At 49.1% G+C, this 21,634-nt stretch overlaps 1 protein-coding gene across 5 annotated transcripts in view; it reads right to left on the reverse strand.

The window, feature by feature from the left end:
* Positions 1 to 547: 547 nt before the first annotated feature.
* JADE2 (jade family PHD finger 2) overlaps positions 548 to 21,634 on the reverse strand; it is a 72,851-nt gene continuing 51,764 nt past the window's right edge. For 4 of the 5 annotated variants that reach the window (XM_069029258.1, XM_069029260.1, XM_069029261.1 and 1 more), the window contains 4 exons: positions 16,027 to 16,488; positions 11,437 to 11,554; positions 7,373 to 7,501; positions 548 to 5,104 (listed from right to left, as the gene is read on the reverse strand). In XM_069029258.1, the coding sequence (XP_068885359.1) occupies positions 4,233 to 5,104; positions 7,373 to 7,501; positions 11,437 to 11,554; positions 16,027 to 16,488 (1,581 nt within the window). In that variant the 3' untranslated portion in view covers positions 548 to 4,232. The remainder of the gene's footprint in view (positions 5,105 to 7,372; positions 7,502 to 11,436; positions 11,555 to 16,026; positions 16,489 to 21,634) is intronic. The other variant, XM_069029257.1, reaches the window with a different exon arrangement.

Here is a 21,634-nt window from a genome sequence, read left to right on the forward strand (position 1 = left end):
CACTCACTAGATCAGGTTGCTGGTTGGTATCAGCAGGATACAAGGAATGTCTTACAAACAGGAACACATTGCTGGAGTATTTTGGATTTCACAGCTTGCTTTTGCTCCCATGAATAGCAAATCTAGCAGTGTGTTTCCCTGCCTGTTACACTAGCTCCTGGTGCAAGAAGCTGTTCCTCTGAGCATCCTGTCTTGCAGCAGGACTTCCCCTGCAGGCTTTGCTCCAAGTCTTCAAAACAAGACATAAATATCCACAAGAAAGGTGGCTACCTTGAATTATAGAAACTTTCAGGCATGGGAAACCTTGTGAACATTCTCTTGCTTGGGTTTGCCCTTCCAGCTGTGACAAATGTCTCCAGCTGTGTTTCCCAAGAGGTGGCTGAGATTTGGCAATGGAAATGTCAATGGAAATGCAATAGGAGTTCAAAAATTTGCTACTTACAGGCAGAGTGGCTGCATCAGCAGGGCTGGATTAGCCCTGCATCCCCACAGAGCTCATCCCTGGGATGAGTTTGCTCTGTGTGACCATGCTCACACCGACACGAGGTACACAGAAAACACTGCTTTATTGACTGCATTTGCCAACACATTGAGGAATGCAAAGGGGTTTTTTTTCATAAGCAATGGGCCATGGTCCCAATGTGTATTAAAGCATACACTGTATCTAAACAGGATGAAAATAATGGCAGACAGAGCTATTCCAAGGCAACACAAATAGCATGCATAATACAGTCTCACACAGAACGAGTTTGATAACATTATATTGCTTTAAGGATTAACTAACATGGAAAATGTACAAAAAGGAGAAATAGGTTTTTGCATTAATGAAAAATACATTTTTTCTCTACAAAGGAATTTCTAATACAAGAAAATAAATATTGCAACATAAGCCAAAAATAATTTAAAATTGCTCTTTTCAATATATTTTCAATATTTCTCTTTTGTATTAACAAATGGCACATCACGTTCTTTGAAACAAAGAAAACAGAAGGGTTTCTCCTCCTGCGACATTCATATCGTTTCCTGTAACTGATGTGAAGTGGGTTGTTTTGAATGTGGAATGGTGCAAACTGCAGGGGATTTCCTTAAAGAACAACCAAACCTCATGCTCTGCCCTGTAGCAGCATCCTCCTGCATCCTGCATCCCTCTTGGCTCCGTTCTGCATCCAACCTTGGGGCAAGCTCCATGGGACAGCAGGCATCCTAACTCCATAAAATAGGTGCAAGCAAAAAAAAAACAAAAAAACCCCAAAACTAAAAAAAAGCGATGGGCGTGGGTAAAATGGGAGTCTGGAATGGGAGCTGTCCTGTGGAAACTCTCTCAAACATTGGGGTTGGGGCTGGTGTGGGGCTGTGCTCCATCAGGGAATGATGCTTTCTGCATCCTCATCTCGACAGCAGCTGCTTCTCCGAGGAAACAGGTGCTGTTACAGTGCAAATGTCAATTCCTGCAGTTTATACATCTTAAAAGATAACATTTCTGTACTAAAATAAACCTTTTTTTTCTTCTCTTTCTATTCATTTCAAAATACATTTACATTAACATCAAAAATATTTTCCTTGTGCATTTTCTCTCCAGAACACCAGACTCCCCTGCTCCGAGGACACTCCAGGCAGGGGATGCTCTAGGGTGGCTGCAGCCATCCTGCCACAGTCCAGCCCTTGCTCAGCCCCGCAGCTCACCAGAGCCCTTTTCCTCCTGTCTATTCCCTCCATCCCATTCTTCTCCCTGTGCCCCACCAGCTCCCTTAGCTTTCCTCCCCCCCCATCTCCTGATGGCAAAACACGATGCCTGACGTTTTGGGAGTGTTTCAAACTGTGTTACTGCCCAATGCTGGAGGTGCCAGGTCGGTTGTTCTTTAAAGTTTCCCCCTTTTTGCTTTCCTGTACTGAGAAGACAAGTAGTGCAGAAGCTGATGAATGGAACTGTGTACAGTGAAATTTGTGGATTGCTTTTTTTTTTTAACCATAATTGAGTGAAGCACACTGAAGCAAGATTCATTAAAAGGCAGCATATTGATTATTGTTATGACTTGTATACTAAGATACTGGAGCTAAAGCTAGCAAGCCTGATAAGATAAACTAAGTCCTATTTACTGTATTTAACATTATCTGAACATACTGAGCCTTAATTAATGAGCGGATTTTCATTTCCAACCTCAATGGATTATGCTAATTTATAACAAAGGTGGCTCCTGTTTTGTTGGTATTTTGCTGTTTTTTTGTTTTCTTTTTTTTTCCACTAATAACATGTGTCACATTTTTCCCATCTGAGGAAGATTCCTTCCCAGGCACGGTCAGTCTCAGCCAGGTGAGTGCTGGGCTTAGGCAGGGCTGGGCATCCCACCCGAAGCCCCCACCACTTGCCGTGTCTGGGATCAGCTGGGCTGTCATCGCTGATTTTTGCTGCAATTTTATCAATAATAAGGACTTTGGAAGGCTGATAAAGATGATGATCTACTCTAAAACATCAATTGAAATAGTCTCAGTTTCAAAAAGAAAGCTCACAGTGAAATGAGCAAAATGCATCGGAAACCAAAACGGCAGGATGCGGTCTCGGAGCAGCAGCATCCCTCGGAGCAAGCTTGGAACCTAACGCCGCAGCAGTGTGGTATGAGCGTGTCTTTAGTCCTTGGTTGCTAAATAACTTCCAATTGTTTTTCATAATGACAAGTTTCCGGTTTCTGGCTGTGCTGCTTGACTGTCAAAATATTTCTTTGGCATCCACAAAATTCTTTGACTGATTGGTTTGACAATTGCAAGGTTTTTTGTTTAGTGATGGGTTTAACCGGTTGCAGAAGTGTCCCAGGTTTGGGTTGGTTGGTTTTTTTTTTTGGTTTTTTTTTGGGTTTTTTTTGTTTTTTTTAAACATTTTTTATTTTTAAAAAACAACAACAACAAAAGTTTCAGTGAATTCCTTTTTTTTTTTGTTCCCTGAGCTCACACTGGGGTCACTCCAATAAAACACGTAGCATGACTTAACTGTGACCTTTGAAGCCAAAACCGAAGTAATGGTGCAATTAAGTGCAAACATGGAAATTCGCCTGACTTATAGGTAACATGGGCTTTTAAACAACATTTAAGGCTTATTGGGGACATTTTATGCATTAAATTATTGTAATATTTATAATGTCAGCTTCTGTGAATCACCCCTCCACAACGAGTCAACAGCTTGTAACCAGGATTTAAGGTAAAAAAAACCAAACCAAAACAAAGGATGGAGAGGAATAAATTCACCATTTCCATTGTAGCGTTTAGTAGGAAAACACAATGGTGGTGGCAAGGGTTGTCATTTCCCCTCAGTGACAGCAAATTTGGCCTTGGGGCCATGGTTTTGGTGTGCAAGGGGGATTTCAAATGTGTTGCTCTGGCATGGTGAGACCACGGCAGCACTGGAGAGAAGCATGGGCAGAAAAAATCGCTCAACCTCCCAGGTTACACCAACCCTGACTCCCCACGGTGGTTTTAAAGGATGCGTTCCTCCTCCATCCTGCCCCACATTTCCATTTTCCACTTGCTGATCCATTCACCTGAGTAAATCACTTCACTGTTTCTAACAACCTCAACAGGGGCAAGGACAGGGAGGAATTTTGCATCCTGGCCCCTGGACGGATCCCAACCAGATGGAAAAGTGAGGGGAAAAATAATGACCAAGGGTTTTTTTTCCCTAAAAATAGAAATATAACATTGCTCTCTTCCACCCCAAGCGTTTTCCTCCAACAAGCTTTTTGTGCTTTAGTCATTATTTATTTTAGAATCACTTATTTTGCTTCCCTTGTCTCCGCACACACAGGTGGGAATTTCCCCTCCCACAGCTGGCCACTGCCGGACCCTCTTACTCGCTCCCTGCTCTGAGGGCAACCATCCCAGGCAGAAATCTGCCCCTCATTAAATAATGCCCATTAATTGAACTGTCATCCCTGCAGAAAGCACAGGTACCGGCACCCTCCAACCTCTCAGCACCCTCGGCATCGGTCCTGGGGGGTGCCGGCTTGCGTTCCCGGGAAGTGAGGTCCGGCAGGGAGCCTGGGAGGGACCACTGCTGTCACAGTCATTGATGTCGGTGAAGCTGAAGCTGTATCTCAAGCATATCGAGAAGAGAAAGACAACAGTGCCGAATTTCCAACTATATACACATATTAAAAACCCCCCTCACCGTGATACCAGGCAGAAATTGGACATGGCAGTTGGAACTGGGTTGAGGCCCCATCGAGCCGGTGTGGTCGGACGAGTTAGGATGCCAGGATGCTCATCCTGACGATGTCCTCACCGGCTGCATCCAGCTGGCCCCGCTGCGCCCGGCCACTGCGGGACTCCCCGTCCGAGTCGCTCATCTCGGCGTCGGAGAAGTATCCGTCCGTGTCGGCGTCGAAGCGACGCAAGGGAGCTCCGCCAGCGCCGTCCGCCTTGGGGGGCTGCGACCGCCGCGCCCCCCGGCTCTCCTTTGGTAATTTGAACCGCACGATGGTTTTGGGGCTACCTACGGAGTCAGGCACTTTGGCCGCAGGGCCGGGCTCTGTCTGAGCGCAGCGCGGCGTCTCCTCCTCCTCCTCCTCCTCCTCCTCCTCCTTGCTGACGCAGCCCCGTGTCCCAGCAGGGGGGTGAGGCTCGCTGGTTTTCTGGAGAGAGCCCTTCTTGGCCGCCTTTTTGGCCTCGCCCGTCCCTTTGCGGTCGGTGGGAAGCTTTGCTGCCCCTTTTTCCGACTTGCTTGGTCTGGAATCCAGAGCGAAGGGCTTGGCAGGATCATCCGACAAGTTGCTGGCATTGTTAGTCCAGGGCTCTGAGCCCTCCGGGTGGCCCCCACCCACTGCAGAGGGGCTGCTCCTCGGCAGCTTTTTCTTAGTGTTCGTTCTCGTTCTGCTTTTCACTTTCTTTGTGGCCTCACTCTGCCTGAATGGGGACCTGAGGGAATGGTCCATCATGAAGCTCAGCAAGGTTTCCTCATCCTGGAGGAGCTCCTCGGAGAGGCCAGGGGTGCTGTCCTCATGGTGGGCATTGTTGAGTGACCACTCGCTCATTGCCATGTTCTCCGCAGTGATCTGCACTGACTGTGCCAACCAGCTGTTGAAGAAGGTCCCATCGATGGGGAAGGAGGTTGACAAGCCTGGGAAAAACAAAGAGTGGAAGATTGCCTCAGAAGCCAGAAACAGCCATGTTGCCCTCTGTCATCATCACCTACTCCACCTAAACTCCCTGGCACTGGAGAAACACTCGAGAGATCAACTATAATGCACCACATCCAGACACAGAGGAGGGTTTACTCCAGCACCAGTGCTGAATTTGGGGTTCACTGAGGTCGCAGCACAACAACCCAAGCAGTCCCTCACATCCAACTCTCCGTGAACCTTCCTGAATCCAAACCAAGCATCTTCCTTCAGCAAAGATGACAAGCAATGACACATCCCAGAACAGGTGGAAACATTCTTGTGCAAAAGCAGAAGACAAACAACTCAAGTGTAAGTTGAAAAATGTGGTGACAGAGCAGGACTTGTGCCCAGGCAAGGGGTGACAGGTTCCCCAAGAAGCAGCTGCTGCCAGGCCATCACCAGAGCCAAGCAGCCAGTGTGGTGATGGGATCACTGCTCCATCTGCACATCTGAGAACATCTCAAAAGATGTGGAAACTGAAGAAGAGGAGCAGAGATGAAGGCTGGAATGGAAAAAGCAGAAAAACTTCCTGATAATGATCATTGAGAGCAAGAGTGAGCACTGTGGGCTGGGCTAATTGGGTCCGATTAGCAATGGGAAAGGTGCACACCTACACAGGCACAGGCAGTTTTAATCTCTGAAACAGAAACCCATGGGTTCAGCATCTGAGTTGGTTTTATGGATGGAGGAAAAATGAAGTTTGCTTTTGGATTTCAGGAAGAGCTTTCCTTTGAAACAGCCAGTCTAGCAACAGAGAGGGAAAGAGCAGCAGCCTGGGTGGGGTGACTCACACCTGCAATGTTTGCTGTTAGCAGTGACAGCTTTGCATCACGCTCACCTGTGAGCAGCAACACAGGCTGTGACTCTGCAACTCCTGCAACTCACCACGGCCCTTCTGGGGAAGACAGCACCCCACCCTGACACCAGCCCAAGGCAGGGAAGGTGAAGCAGGAGCAGGGATGAACTTAGGGTATTGCGTGGTACCCAAACACCAAAGAGCCCAAGTTTTGTGGGCAAGGGCACTGCCCAGCTCACCTTCCCCAGATCTTCTGGGGAACAGATGACAGCAGCCCCAAGGGATGCTTGAAACCCTTCACAAAATTCAGGGGGTGACAAGACCTTGGTGAAGCTTTGGGTCAGCTGCCTGGTTTCCCAAGCTCATAGCCATGCAGCTTTCCTCTGAGATTCTCCAGCCTTCCATTGTTTTCTGGAATTTGCCCCAGAAAATCCAAAACTTCTTTAGCAAAGAACAGAGCAGAGATAGAAAGAGTGCAAAAGCCCCATTTCCAAAGGTCCTAAAACCCAACTGCTCTGAGATGACCAGAAAGCAGCATAGTCAGGTGAGCAATGTGCAAAGCAGAGCAAGGCAGGGTGATCCAGACCGCCAAAGCTCCCACAGAAACTCTCTGTACCCCTTGGAGGGTTTTATAGCATCTCCAGACTGTGTGGGAGCCCCATAGGAGACCAGTGCTCCCCTGTGCCCCTGCGGGGCAACTGGGCACACATGAGCTCATCACCTTCTGCCTCTGCTGGTGGAGGTGGCAGCACCAGAGGACATCAAGCAACAACCCAATTTCATGTAAAAACCACATGCAGTTGTCAAGGACCTTGTCCGAAACAACCTTTTTGTTCTGTTTCTTTTTCTTCCCCCAGCCCTGCCTGCTGCTGTAGCCAATAGGGACAAGCTGGAGGTGGTTGAAGCATCTGTGGGGCCAAGCTCCTCCCCCCCGAGCAAATTCAAGAGATGGATGCACCTTGTGCCTGGCTCCTGCATGTTCCTGCACCACTGGCACAACCGGCATGACCATATATGCCACGGACAGTACATGAAAACTCACAGCCCACGTGCTGTACTTGCTGTCACTGCACAGCACAGAGGACACGGGGGAGCAGCCCTACCATGGGGTGGGTAAGTCTGATTTTATCACCTGAAAGCGAAATCCTGCTCCAGCAGCATATCACAGGTTTTGCAACACATTCTCCCAATCCTGGAGCTATCGGGGGGGAATTTTAAATCCCCTGCCCTGCCAGTGAGCATGTTTCTGACCCAGTCTCTCTAGTAGGACCTGGATAATTCAGGCTGATTCCCACAAAGAAGAGATGGAAGGTGTAACTCTACCGTGTACATGCAGGAGGGATGAGGGGCTGGGACTCTTAACCCTGCTTCCCAAAATAGGGAGCCTCCAGCATCGCAGGTCAATTCTGCACCATAAAATCAGACTTACCCAGTTGTCCCAAAACAGTTTCGTTGACCGATTTTCTTTTCTCTGTCTTCTCAGGACTATTTTTTCTACCATCTCTTCCTTTCCTTCTTGGGTCACTTTTCTTACCCTTTGTCTTCTTCCCAGTTTGTTCTGGCATTTTTTAGAAAAAAAGGAAAACGCCGTGTGAGACGAGGCATCAGGGATGCTGCGGCGAGCAAGCTCCCCATGGCCACCTCTGCAGTGGAGACCTGGAGCAGACCTGCAAACAACTCCAAGCCAAGGGCCATTCTTTGGCCAGCTGTAGGCTAAGGTCTCTACATGTTAAGAAAATCTGAATCCTGTAGGTTATACAAAAAAGAGATTTTAGCCTTGGAGAAGAACTTAGGAGTGGCCACAGGAGCAGCCCCACTGAAGGCAGGGGACTTGCTGGAGACTCTGCAGCCACGGACCTGGACCAGGACTTTGGGGTGAGGACCCACAAGGGAGTAACGCCAAATCCTGCTCAGACACCTTCCAGGAGCCATGGTGACCTACGAACCTGGTGCTGTGTCACCCATCATCAACAGGAGCATCTCCAGGAAGGGATTCAGCTGCACAGCCAGACTGACAGAGCAAAGGTACCAACAGTTTTAAAGCCAACCTTGTTTTGACCTTTTGGCAAAACTGCAGGAGTGAAAAAACCCCAAAGTGATATAGGTACATGAAGTAGGAAACATGATCAGGATTGCCTATGGAAAGGTAGGCATCTAACTCTTAGCTATACATTCAGCTAAAAATTAGCATTTCCTAAATGGCTTTGAACTCCTACTGGATGTATTTTCTTGGATAAACAGGACAAATACCCTATAAAAGTACAACTTTTATTGCCAAGTAAAATACTTCCAACAGTTTTTACTTACTCTGTAATCATTATCCCCCAGAAGTCTATGCTAGAACTTCTATTAATTTTCAGAGAGGGAAGGATATTGCCCTTAAACCAAAATGTGAGTGGCTCATGGAAATCGAGGTGGGACAGGCAGTTTTTCAGAGTCTGGCCCATAGGCTAAACAATGATCTCAAGGAAGAAATCAGTTTATTTTGTTAGCCAGCAGCAAATCCTCAGCAGAAAGGCCATGGGGTAGATGGGTCAGAGGGAATAACCTCGTCTCTCCCCCTGCTGCAGCAGTGGAAATGTACTGGGTGAGCAGGGGAGGGAATTTGCATTTCACCTGCCTGAGTCTGAATTAACAGAGGATTTACAGTCTTGGAGTTGCCAGCCAGGAACCCCTCCTGACCAAAGGACTTACAGAAAGAAAGAAATGCAAAAGCAGATTTGGTATTTGCTATGTTCCTGCCAAGTAATGGGAGGAAGGCAGACACATTTTTCACTTCGCTTACAAAATCAAAATCTAACTTTGTTTAGACAGCACAACGGGGCTAAAGAGAAACCTGAGCAGCACTTTTTGAAGAGGAACCTGTCAAAATAGTAGCCGTGTTTCAAAGCCAGACAGTGTTTACTTTCCACTCTGTGCAAGAAAAATACAGGGAAGAGAAGAGGGTTCATTTTACACGGGCAGTTCTCACTGATTTTATTAAGAATCTCCTGCTTAAATGATCATTTGACAGCGGGAAAAATAAACCCCTCCTGTTCTGAGTTTTGTGTGGGAGCCAGTCCAAAAAAACCTCTGTGCCAAAACCATCTTTGGAACAACCCCAACAGATCTCGGTCGATGGCTACTGTAACAGCAGTTAGAAACAGGCCTCATCCTGGTGAAATAATGGAGACTTCTTCCTTTCTCTTAGGAACCCCAGGTATGGAGAGCATCCTGGTCTGGAGCTGTGGGGGAGGATGCTAATGGAACTATCCCCTACCTCCAAACCAGTAAGTGCTTTGCAATGCTGGAAAATGTAGCAGTGAGTTATCCAAAGCCTTGGTTCCACTGGATGCTGAGTATCTGCTGCTCCTGGTATGGTCACTTGGCAAGGGAACTCCTCGTGAGCTCAGCACACTCTATAGACTGGTGCCAAAACGCACTTGGATCCCTAACGTCACCCTGGCATGGGAAGGACCGAGATGCCCAAACCACCTGGAGATCCCAGGACCAAATTCCTGGAGCTGGGCTGTTTCCCTGGCAGCAGGGACTCAAAAGGGCTGGGTCCCAGAGGGAGCAGTCAGTCCTTGCTCAGGCTCAACCAATAAGTCCATCCCGGGAGAGAGAAGCAGCTCAGCTCAGTCAGTTCAGAGCAGAAAAGGAAAGCGCAAACACCAGCCAGGTGGGGCAGGAGAGAAGAGCAGCTGCATCACAAGGTCTGAAGCGATCCCTGCACACCAATCCCCACCGGAGCCATCCTCCCACTGTGGGTTTGTCTCTGATCACTCACCTCTAGCAGAACAAACATCAAGGGAACAGCAGCCATGCTTTTCTCAAGTACACTCATAACATTTTTGGGAAGGACAATCACACGGCACCAGCACTGGGCAATGCAGACAACCCTGAAACACTACCAGCAGAGCCCCAACAGAGCTCCTCATCATTGGCTGGCATCTGGACCCTACTGGTGAAGCTCCCAGCTCACCTACTCCAGCTCTCCCTGGGAGGAACTGCCAGCTCCCAACCCACTGCTGCATCAGAGAGAGGGTTGGACATGTAGCCCCAAGGCATTTTGGGGAATACAGGTCCCCAAAGGCATTTCCAGCTATCTAACACCTTGTTTGCAAGACAGGTGAGCTTAAAAACCCTTCCGGGCAAATTACCCTGTGCCTATCTCCTTCTGAGAGCTGCAAATGCTGGACTGGCTTTGCCCAGCTGAACTGAAGAGCCTCCTGAGGTCCCCCCTGTGATGCCTCCACAACCCAGAGAGTTTGGCAGTGACAGCACATGGCAGGTGGTGCTCCTGGGGCAGTAAGGTGGGGTTCCAGCTCAGGAATAATGTGTGCACAATACCCTGGGTGCCAGGGAATGGATGTGCAATGTAGGGTCTCCAGTCGGCGGGAACGCCATTTGTGTGTGTTCAGGCTGGTGACCTGTACCTCTGGTCCAGTGAGGACGTGCAGAGCAACACAGAGTATGACAGGGACTGGGATCTACAGGACCCACATCACCCCAGAGCACACCCTGGGGTCCCAGCCACTCCTGTCCCCCCATTGCTGCCGGGCTTTGGGTATCAAGAGGAATTTGCATGGGCCTGAGTCACAGACATTTCAATATACACATTCCTCAGCCTCCAAAACTTCAGTCAAAGGAGACTTTTGTCAAGGAAAGCTCAGCCCAGACAGTTCCTGAAGAAACCCCAACCATGTGATGGCTTCAAACACAACTCCAAAGCCACAAACACAACAACCGTCGGAAGCGGCTGCCAAAACACCAGATGCTGCTGCTGGAAAAACTGTTCTGCAGCCACGGGGTCTGGTCTGCCCTGCCACCGGAGGCAAAGGAGGAGAAGGAGGAGGGAGCAGGAGCTGTGGGCTCCAGCACTGCTTGTGGAAAAGCAAAAAAAGAAGTAGGACAAAAGGAAACCAACTTTATTTTGGCTCCTTAATAAAAGTTGGCAGAAGCTTTGCATACAGCAGCATGATCTCCACTAAAGGGTATGTGAAGTGGGGAGCTGCAGCTGACCAGAGTTAAGGGAGCTGGTCTCCTAAAGCAACAGACCCCCCACCAGCAGCTTAACCCTTGATTTCTGATAGAATGCTCAAAGGCATCTGCAAAGAGCCTGAAGCAGGGCTTCCACCCTGTGCCAGGGAGCCAGCTGCAGAGCAGCCCTGTGCCCAGGATGTGCCATCTCCTCCCAAGCAGTCCCAGCTCACAAAAGTCACCAAATACTGACTTAGCATCCCCACCTAAGCAAACGCTTGGTCCTCCTGACTGATTTCCAGGAAGGGGAGGATCAAGAGGGATCTGTGAAAACAATCTCCAGCACTCCAGTCACCCAACGTCCGGCTTTATTGAGTGTTTCTGAGTCAATGTATGAACCATGCCAAAATAACACATCAGGGGAGGGGGCAGCTCTGGCTTCCCTGGTGCAGGGAGCTGGGGCACACAACTTGGCTTCAGAGGACAGTGGGGACAAGTGTCTAAGAACGAGCTCTGGGAAGTGGTACTGACCTGGGTAAAGATCTTTCTCAATAAGCTTCATCTGGAGATGGAAGATCTGCTCCTGCAGTTTACAAATGGTGTGTTTCATTTTCTCCCGTCTCGTCACCATGTAACAGAGATTTCTAACCTACAGAAACACAAGAAAGAGCATCTGGTTTAGCCATGGTCAAAGCAGGTCCCCTCAAGTTGTGTTGCTGCTCCTGCTGCCCAGGGCAATGCCCACTCCCTGGGATTCCACCCTTTTCACCTCACCATCATTGGTGCTGCACTCCTCCCAGGGCCCTCTGGGTGAGCCAGGGCGAGCAGTGAGGGCTCTTGATCCAAACCGTGTGATAAATATGGGAAAAATCATGCAGTGAATAATTCCAAGCCTAAGCGTCTCTGTCCTGGCTCCAACAGCCAGGACCCCACAGTGGGCAAGGAAGGCTGGCTGGCTTCTCCAGCATGGGCACTGGGAAGTCTCAGAAGGGAAGATGCTGTAGAAGGGGCATTATAACACAGTTATGCAAAGGTCCAGCTCCAACCACCAAGCATTGTGCTGAGTCCTTGGCCCAGCAGCTGCATCATGCACTTGTCCTGCTCACACCTGACATAGCCACCTGCACAAAAAAAATGCCAAATTCTATGAAGCACCTTGGTGCCCTGAGTCAATGCACCAGTTCTCATCCACAAATTGCACCTTTTGCAGGGAGGGATAAACCCTCTTTCCACAGCCAGTGCAGGGAAGGGGCTCAGCTGGGATGGGGACGTCAGAGCCTCACAGAACTGCCCTAAAGCAGATACCAGGAAAAAGCATAGAAAACACAGCAAAATACCCTGGTGATGCTGGTCCAGGTCAGCAGCTGGAGCAGCTCCCTACCTCAAATCTGGCCCCTCCAGATGGTTATTCACAGTTGCCCCACATCTACCTGCAAGCACTGGTGCATTTTGTCCCAATTTAAGACCTTTCATTAACCATGGCAGTGGGGTTGGAACAAGATGATCTTTAAGGTCCCTTCCAACCCAACCCAGCCCAACTCAACTTGTTCTATGATTATCTGAAGCTCTAAACACAAAGAGCAAAGCACAAAATATAACTGTTCACAGGAGCCAGTGCAGCAGCAGCAGCAGCTAAACCCTGCTCATCACACGGGGCTGCTGATAAACACTCCCAGTAGCATAAGATGACAGAGCTACTGCTGGTAACTCCTGGCACTTCATGAGTTTCAGTGCCATGCTTTTGCCAGCCCTATGTAAGACAGCCAGACTCTGGCACTGCTGCCACAATGGACATCAAGGCTTTTGGAGCAAGCAGAGGCTTTCAGCTGCAGAGCAGAAAATGCTAATGGCAGCTAACAGGATTTGACAGCATTTACCCAGCTTTCTATGCTCTGAAAGAGCAGAGCTGCTTGTAATAAGGTAAGGAGGAGGTGGCCTGAATAGAGGAACATGCACATGGGTACGTCCGCACTCACATGTGACCCTGACATCTTCGACTCCTCCCCCTCCTCATGCTCACACCTTCCTCTGCAGGGAGTATTTCCAGGCTTGGGGGACTGTCCCAATGTGGCCAGGAGCCTTTGTGCCTCTCACAGTGACAGAGCAACCCAGGACATCATCCCATACTTACCTCATATCTGCCACCAAAGGCTGTGAGGGCAGCAGGACAACTGCAGCCAACGACTAATATTGTCTCACTTAAGGACAAATTGGGAATGTTTAGAATAAAAGGAGAAAAAGCTGCTCTTTTTTGTTGTTGTTGTTGAATCCCCTAGCTGTAAATACAAGGCAGGAAGTTATATAGTGTATTTTACTATGTTCTCTTTTTTCTTTCTGGATTGGAAAAAACATGAAGCTATTTCTTTATGAAGAAAATAACTGCTTCTGGCAACCTGAATCTCCAAGTGTTTGGCGGTCTCTCTTCTCTATGATTTGATATTCCTGGAAGAAAACATTACTTTAGCTTTGCTTAGAGACTGCTGGTATTTACCCACACTTACACAGCTCAACACCACCCAGTGCTGTTTCCCCAAGCCAAGTTTAGATGCTGGTCTGAAAGCCTGGAAACCACAGCTTTTTGTTACAGCTAATTTAAATAATTTCCAGTCCTTGGAAAAAGCTTTAATAAAAAGGCAAAGAGGGTTAAAAAAGGCCAAAAATAAAATGGGAGGACTGTATTAGGATTCCCAGATAATAGCTTTAATTTGCTGACACTGTGGAGTGCAGAAATGACAGGGGTTAAGAAATGACAGCAGGAACCACCATCACTCTGGCTGTCCCCATGTCATCTGCTCTCTGCTTCTGCCTCCCCAACTCCTGGATCCCAATACCATTATCAGCCCCAAAATCACTTCTGCCAGATTAACTGCTGAAATTGCTAAAATCCAACATGATGTCCTGTGGACACCCTCTGAAAACCTTCAGAGCCTTCCAGGCTGCTCATCTCTGATCCCAATTTGATGTGATTCCTCACTGTTTGCAGGTGAAACAGGGTGGCTGTGACCTGCCAGCTGCTGCCAGGCAGGATCAGATACCTGGGATGCACTGGCAACAATTGGATTTAAACCCCTATCACCCATCTGAGCACTGGACTTTGATCTGGCTGGTGTTTATTGTTCCACTCTTGGAAGCAGAACAAACTAACAGCTCTTCCAGGGCCAGGCAGTGAAACCTGGCAAGCAGTTGCTAAGCAGAGGCTGAATGCTGATGGGCACACCCCACAAAGCCTGGAGGCAACTCTGGAAAATGAGAAATCTGGTAAAACACGTAGTTTTGACACAAATCAAAGAGAAGCTGCCGTGAGCAAAGCATGGTACCCAGGGATGCACAGTGGTTCAGTGCAGCTGGAAAAGCCAAGCTGGGAACAAGAGGAAGCAGCAGGAGGCAAAGCAACCTGATTTAGATTTACAATATAGAGCAGATGAGGGGAAAAAATGAGTTGAGCTTGTCACCCTCGATCAGGCAGATGCAGCCTGTTGCTAGAGACCTACTAATGGTGACACCAGCCCAGCCCAACACAGAGATGGAAATGTGACGCAGTAAAGGCATGAACAAAGGGGGGACAGACTGGCAGAGGGATGGCAGTGATGACCACAGGGATGAAGGCCCACAGGATCACAGAAAAGAGACCAATAGCTTCAAAGCCAACTATTTTTACACAGAAGGCGGCTCTCAGGACCCAGGATCCACACATGAGGTGGGTGCAGCAAGGGACCACAGCAGGCTGGTCCAAAGCTGAACCCCACCTGGACATAAACAGAGTGTTCATCCACACTGCCTTTCTCCCCATAGGTTCAATTACGCCACAGCAGCTTGAAGAGAGGGTTCAGGGACACGCAGGGGCAGCATCCCCACCACCTTCACCTCCCAGGGAGCAACATGTCACCTACAGCACCCTCAGCCCCGAGTCAGGGAACCACAGCACCACATCCACCAAGTCAGAGCAATGCTACTTTCCTGCTGTCCTTCTTCCTTGCTCCTAGAGACTCCCTGAGCCCTTTCATGGCTTTTGCACACTGGGTGGGTGGTCAAACAGGGACCTGGGCAAGGGCCATGGATTCACTCCTCTGGCAGGAACAGGAGAGAGGGGACCAGGCAGGGCTTGGGTCTTAAGCAAAGGAGAAGCAGCAGCTTGGACTGTGCTGACAGGCACAGCATCCCTGCCCTGCCTGTCCCTGTCCCACTGCTGCCCTGTGCTATGCCATGTGCCTCCCCAGCAGCAGCACTACTGCACCCGTCCCCTCTCTGCCATCTCACCCCAGGTTCTGTGTGTGCTTCTTCCCCTCTGCTTCTTTCTCTTGATGCTTCTTGCCTTCACTGCTGCTCCTCCTCTCCAGCCTCTGCCCCATCCCTGCTCCTGCCCTCCATGCAGCCATGACAGCCAAATCCACAGGCAGCTGCATGGTGTGGCAGCAAGCCCAGCCCAGGGAGCTCTGGCACCACTTGGGCACTGCTGCTCCACCACTGCTCCCTCTCACCCAAAAGCTGCCGTGGAGGCCGCTGCTCCTTCTGCTGTTGATGGGAGGATTCAAGGATGTCCTGCACCACTGGGAGCTGCCGGTGCCTGCATCCTCTGTCTGCATCCTCTGGCCCAGCTCTGCCTCTGCCAGCAGCTCCCCGAGGAGCTGACCCACTTTTGGCTGCAGCAGGGCAGGGGACACCCAGTCCCTGCTCTTGCTCTGCCTTTCACTCATCTTTGATGTTTAATGTAAGTAAATAATGACGTGTTCCCAAGCCTTGCTGCTGGAAAGCATCTGAGGGGCAACACAGGATAATTTTGTGGTTTGAAACTATTTAGGTATAGTGGAGATAAGCTGCAGCATCATCTGCCTCCCATCCACACAGCCCTGCCAAGGCACCTCTCCCTGCAGACATTTGTTCTTTTGAACCCCTGGCTGAGACCAATACTAACTTATTCCATCAACGTCAGTGCTTTGGCAGTGATGATGTACACACACTGAGCACTGTTATGCTTCTGAATGAAGATGAAAGAACAAAACTGTCAGGGGAGTCAAACTGAGTCAGGGGAACAGGGCTTGTGCTGTCTGTGGGTGCCAGCACACATTACAGCAGCCCTGATGGAGCAAATGGGTACACCACTGAAAGAGAAGCTGTACTCACCCTCTCCAGGTCTTGCCTGAGGTGCATGAAGAGCTTTAAGCGTCGGTAGAGAACATCCTGCTCTTGCTGAGCCAAGTTGTCCACTTCATCTGTTTTTGGTGTCAGCAGCGGTTTGTTGGAGTTTGCTTTCCTCTTCAGCTTCCAGTACTGGTAGACAAAATCCACCAGTGATTCACTTAAGTCAAGGTTCTCTGCCACCTCTGAAGGCTTCACGAGCTCATAGAAGTCCTCCTCCAGCTGCTGGAGCTTCTGCTTCCGCAGCGTGACCTTCTCCAAGTCCAGCTGGGCTTGGTCGGGCTCTGTCCGTGCCTCCTCAGGCAACTTGGTGGCCCCAGTGCTGTGCTCAAGGCAGAAGGACTTGAACTTTACTTCATCATTGTCTGCAAGGATAGTCCGCATGTCGAGGTTGTGGTCGAAGGCGCAGGTGACGTGGAACGCGGTGACACAGGCGGGCATGGAGCACTGCGGGAGAAGGACAGGGCTCAGAGCCAGGGCCAGGCACCCATCGCTGAGGGGACACTCACCAACGCAACAGGCAACAGGGACATACCATAAACCCAGGGAGACCATCAGGGTGACACTCGCCATGAAGTGATGGATGCTCCACAACAGGAATTCCTGATGGAGGAACACCTATACTGCCCCAGTCGCAGAGACCCAAGGGCCCAACACCACAAACACGAGCAGAAGAATCCCAGGGTTCAAGAGGTGGCATTTTCCCACCTTGCCTTTTTTAATCCACCTCTGTAATGGGCCCTGCTCATCTCTCACCTATCAGGAGCTTCCAATGGTTCTTCCAACAAGACATGTCAAAAGCCAAAGAACAGCATGAGCCAATGGGATGCTTCTAGACTGTCAATGGATTTCTCTCCTGATGGAGAAATGCTCACCTGTATTTCACCCTCAAGCTACTCCCCCTCTATTACCACATCTAAAGCCAATATGCCACTTTTATTGGAAGCATACAGAACATGGCAAGGTTTAGGAATGAACATGGGATCTAAGAAGCAGCCAATGCTCCTGAATGCCTTCCTTCTCTAGAAATTACACAGCCTCTAACTAGCTCCACTTAAAAAAGAAAGCAAAAGGCAACTGGAGCAAAACATCACAAAATTAATGTTTTAGAGCTTGTACAGTGGCTACAATGTTGTCAAAGTTCCATCAGACCAATTTTTAAATGTTTTTCCAACTTACCTCAGGCTAAATTACTTTGGATCCCACAGGCAATAAATCTCAGCCTGGTGTCCCACAGAGGAACTCCCACCAGCCAGCGCTGTGCCTGTGTCCATGTCAGCAGCTTCTCCCCCTCTACTCATTAACTGTAGAGTGTCAGGTAATTATTTCAACCATAACCCATAAGAAATCAGTCTATTCCAGATGCTAATGACCAGTTAAACTGCAATAATGAGACATTTTAAGTGGGCTATTACTGTAGGCACTACTTTGGCGTTAATAGAAGAATTGTTCTTGTGGGGGATGAAGATGCACTTGTGGCCTGAAGGACCAGGTGGAGGCATGTGAAATTTCCTGAATGTTGATGACAAACCATTTGGCTTTACTGGGGCTCTGCTGCACCTTGATTCTCAAAAAGAAAAATACATTCTGGTTTAGTAGTTGAGGAACAGAAGTTTTACAGCTTTTTATCATCATCCTATCCATCAGCCCTGAATCATGCTCAGGCACCCAGGGGTGAACTTTTGATATTGCTGCTTTTAGTTATTTTTCTTTGACTTTTTAAATGAGTCTGTTGGTGCTCAAGCAGCTGCCAGGACCAAGAAAAGCACAGGCAAGCACTGTCCAAATCCTTCACTTACAGAGCACTCAAGGCCCTGCTCCAAAGCCTCAGGGAGCAGTGGGAAGAGCTGGATGCAGCTCTGGCTGTACGAGCACAGCTCTAGGCAGCAATGCTGGGCACTAACTCCCACAGGCACCACAAGCAAGCAGATTATGAACTCTGACACCGTGTTTATCCTCTTTAAAAATGGCCATTTGGTCCTAATTTCAGTCTGAAATTGTTCATGGAAAATAGCTGGTAACTTGCAAACCTCGACTCCCTCTGCTAGGCTTGCTGGCACTCGCTTGGAGCCATTGTGAGGGACCCACTGACGCTCCCTGTGCCAGCCCAGGGCACTCACCACCACAGTGGGCAAAGGGTGCCTGCCCTGCCATCCCCTGGGACAAGCCCTGTCACAGCCACCCACGCAGCTGAAGCACCAGCTCAGTTCTCAAGTATTTATTTTTGGCAAGGAATGGGGGACATCGGGAACCCAGCCTGACCTGGAGCTTCCAGATTTACTCAGGGCAGTCAGTATATCACACACTGGCTTTTAAAGCACACACAGTGGTGTCCCTTCCCTTCTGTTTCTGCCATCAGTGCTAAAAACAGCATTAACAACACTCCCATGTCTTCTGCCAGGACAGTGTCCTGCTAACAGGAATGACCACCACTCCACCTTAGGAATAAAGCAAATCCAGTGACACTCATCCTGGATCTCTCTACTCCAACAGATGGCAAGCAGCACTTGTCAGAAACCGTGCCCAAAATGCAAACAGAAAATAATTAGGCAGCTCAGCTGACAGGGCAACAAAGAAAGATACCTGGTCGGCCAGAGCCACTGAGGGACCCTGGATAAACTAACGATAAAAACATATTGATCCATCCCGGAATGGCGTTGGAATGAAGCCACTTGTGGTGGGAGGGAGTGATCTACCACACAGAATAAACCAGGCTCAAAAGAATAGAGCAGTCCCTGCTTTGTTATCGACTGTGCTTCATTATCTTACAGCACCTTTCATTCAAGGATTTCAGCACACTTTGCTTATCCAGGCAAATCCATTCCCAAACAAAATTCTGAGAGAGAGACGGTAAAACTGCCCCAGAGATTTAATGTGGGCTCTTAATTAGTCCTCAAATCACTCTTACTGGGAAGAAACAGAGAGATGATTTTAGTTGCCAAGGACATTCAAACAGAAGTTTAGCAGCTTGCAGTGGTGCTCTGCTGCAGTTTGGGGCTGGAGGGGAAGGAAGCAGCTCCTCCAACAGACCTGTGAGGGGAGCTCAGGAAGGAAAAATTAATTACCGGTGCTGAACACTGGCCAAGCCATCAGACACAACACTTCTGCATCCTTAAAAAACTACCATGTGATTTTTTGTGACCACAGATGGTCTGGAGCCTGGTAGAGCTTCTCAGCTGAAAAAGGCAATTTCAGCCTCACAGACTTCTCGGAGGATGGGGGGCAGAGGATGGCTGGGACTGGGGCAGCATGGGCAACACACTCTGCTCTTATCCCTGATGCCATGCGCTGCCTTTTCAGGAATACAGGCAGAAGACAGCTTTGGGAACCACCAGTTATCCCAGTGGATAACTGCTTGCTCAATGGGAGCGGGCGGCAGTGGGCAGAGAAGTGATGATGAATGGGGGAGTGATGGAGAACATTTCCAAGGGCTCTTTCTCCAAAAAGTGACAACAAATAGAAAGCTGGAAGATGATGACAGCAGAAGATTGTGCCCTATGGAGAAGCTTGCCAGCGACCAAGAGAGCCCTGGCATTCTGTGCTGCCTTGGTGAGCTCTTCCAGACTCTCTGACAAGCGAGGAGAAGGGAGTGGAGTCCCAAAAAAGCATGGTCAGGACTCAGGCTGCACCAGAGCCTGGCTCCTGGCACTCTCTTTTCCATCTCAGAAATGCAAACAAGAAAATTCCTCCTGCATTCTGAGCTCTCTGGCATCTCCTGATGTCTGACCACAAGAACCACCATGAAGTAATGCCTTCCTCTTAACAGGAGTCAGGCAAAGGGTGTCTTCAGAGCTGCATCCCTGCACCTCAGTATTTTTGGCTCGGTTACGGTCACACCGAGTTACACTGGGCTCACAGCTCTGTACCAGAAAGCAGGGGTTGAGTTACATGCAGCAGCAAGGGCAGAGGCACAGACAGCATTGCAGAGCCCTTCCTTGGGCTTCTTTGAGTTTCTTTCCCTTTTGATAGTCAAATTCGGATGGGGAAAAACACCCCCACACACAGAGGTCTCTACAAAGATTTCTTGTGTTTGTCTCTGCAAATGTGGCTGAGGTGGGTGTTTTCTCAAGCTGTAGTGCTGCCTCTGAGATGCCCTGCTGGGATGACAGTCTTCTACTCCTCCAGCCTGCCCCCCAGATTTTGCCTTCATAAAACCCCACTTGGCCACTTGGAAATCCCCTCCTGGAAGCAACTTCCTTCTTTCCCCAGACCTGCCCACCTGCAGCACCTGATTGCTGCTGCCAGAAACAAACACCTAGTGCTTTTGCAGAAAACAAACTCCTCCTTTCAGAGCTGGGTCACAAACCCGAAATGCTGACAAAGGTAGATCCCACCTGTATAAACAGGCACTAGCAAAAATATGCTCCATAAAATATGCTCCACAAAAATGAGCTTTCGAAACAGATCTCTGTACCACTGATGAGTACAGAGCATATTTACTTACCTGTGGATGTTAATTTACCCCATAAATCCTTAAATAAAGGCACTGCCTGCTTTTTTTCACTTCTCCCCCTTTTCCTTGAAGTAAAACCATCCCGCACACAACAGGGTGGCCTCAGCAAATGCTCCAGTGACAATCTCATGAAGACTTATAAACCAGGAGCTGCCAGCACATGAAGCAGCAAGGCTCCTGTTCCATCTCAGGTGACCTTTAATGCAAATCCATTCAGTCCCCGGGGTCTCACGGCTCCCATGTCATGATGGCACTAAGAGGATGAAGCCTGAGAGACACTGAATTCTTTTTGATGCTGCCGAGCCTGTTTGCTTCCTTCCCTGCCCCTCTGTTCTTTGAAAGCAGTTGCCATTCTGACACAGTATCTCCATCTGGCAGGGTGAATAAGCACCCAGAGCCATCAAAAAAATGAGTCAATGCGACAGATTTAAAGAAGTATTGTGAGATTTCATTTCAAACTATGGGGATTACTTTTAAATAGCTCCCTTTAAAGAACTAAACCCAAGATGACAGCACAAACACAGCAGAGCCTGCAGAGCTCCATCCCAGCTGTCCTTCTGCCACCAGCCAGCAGCTCCTGATCCATGGTCACTGCTGCATACACCAACCTCCACCGTGCAGCTCCCGTTGAGGTACCAGAGCTGATCATTTGGGATTGGGACACATCCCTAACTTCCTCTCAGTTTTTCAGACCTTAATGGCTACCCTCTGGGATCACCAGGACATCACACTGGCCAAGCAGGTGGAAGGAGGGGGAATCATGGGGTTCAGCAGGCCTCCCCAAATGCTCTCACACCAAGTGTGCTCTATTTTGGATGGGAGCTTCTGCTCTGCTCCCCAAGAACAGAGATCATGGCGTGGGAAGCTATGGCCCACTTCTGCAATAGCAAAGCCTGGAGAATCCTGCCTTCCATCTGAAAAGAGAATGTCTGTCCCTCCTGTTGTGGGGAAGGGGGGCAATCAGGTATCCGCAGTGGTTTGATTAGGTGTAGCAAAACAGAGAATGTGGAAATGTAATACATGGTAAGTACTTTATTTTCCAAGCCAGCAGGCCAGTGAGGACTATCCAACCCTGGTGCACCCTGATATCCCCCCAGCTGAAAGGCTGACCCCGTGAGGTTTGTGAAATACTTGGGTTAT

The sequence above is a fragment of the Aphelocoma coerulescens genome, chromosome 13 (genome assembly GCF_041296385.1).
Source record: "Aphelocoma coerulescens isolate FSJ_1873_10779 chromosome 13, UR_Acoe_1.0, whole genome shotgun sequence".
Classification (NCBI taxonomy): Eukaryota; Metazoa; Chordata; class Aves; order Passeriformes; family Corvidae; genus Aphelocoma; species Aphelocoma coerulescens.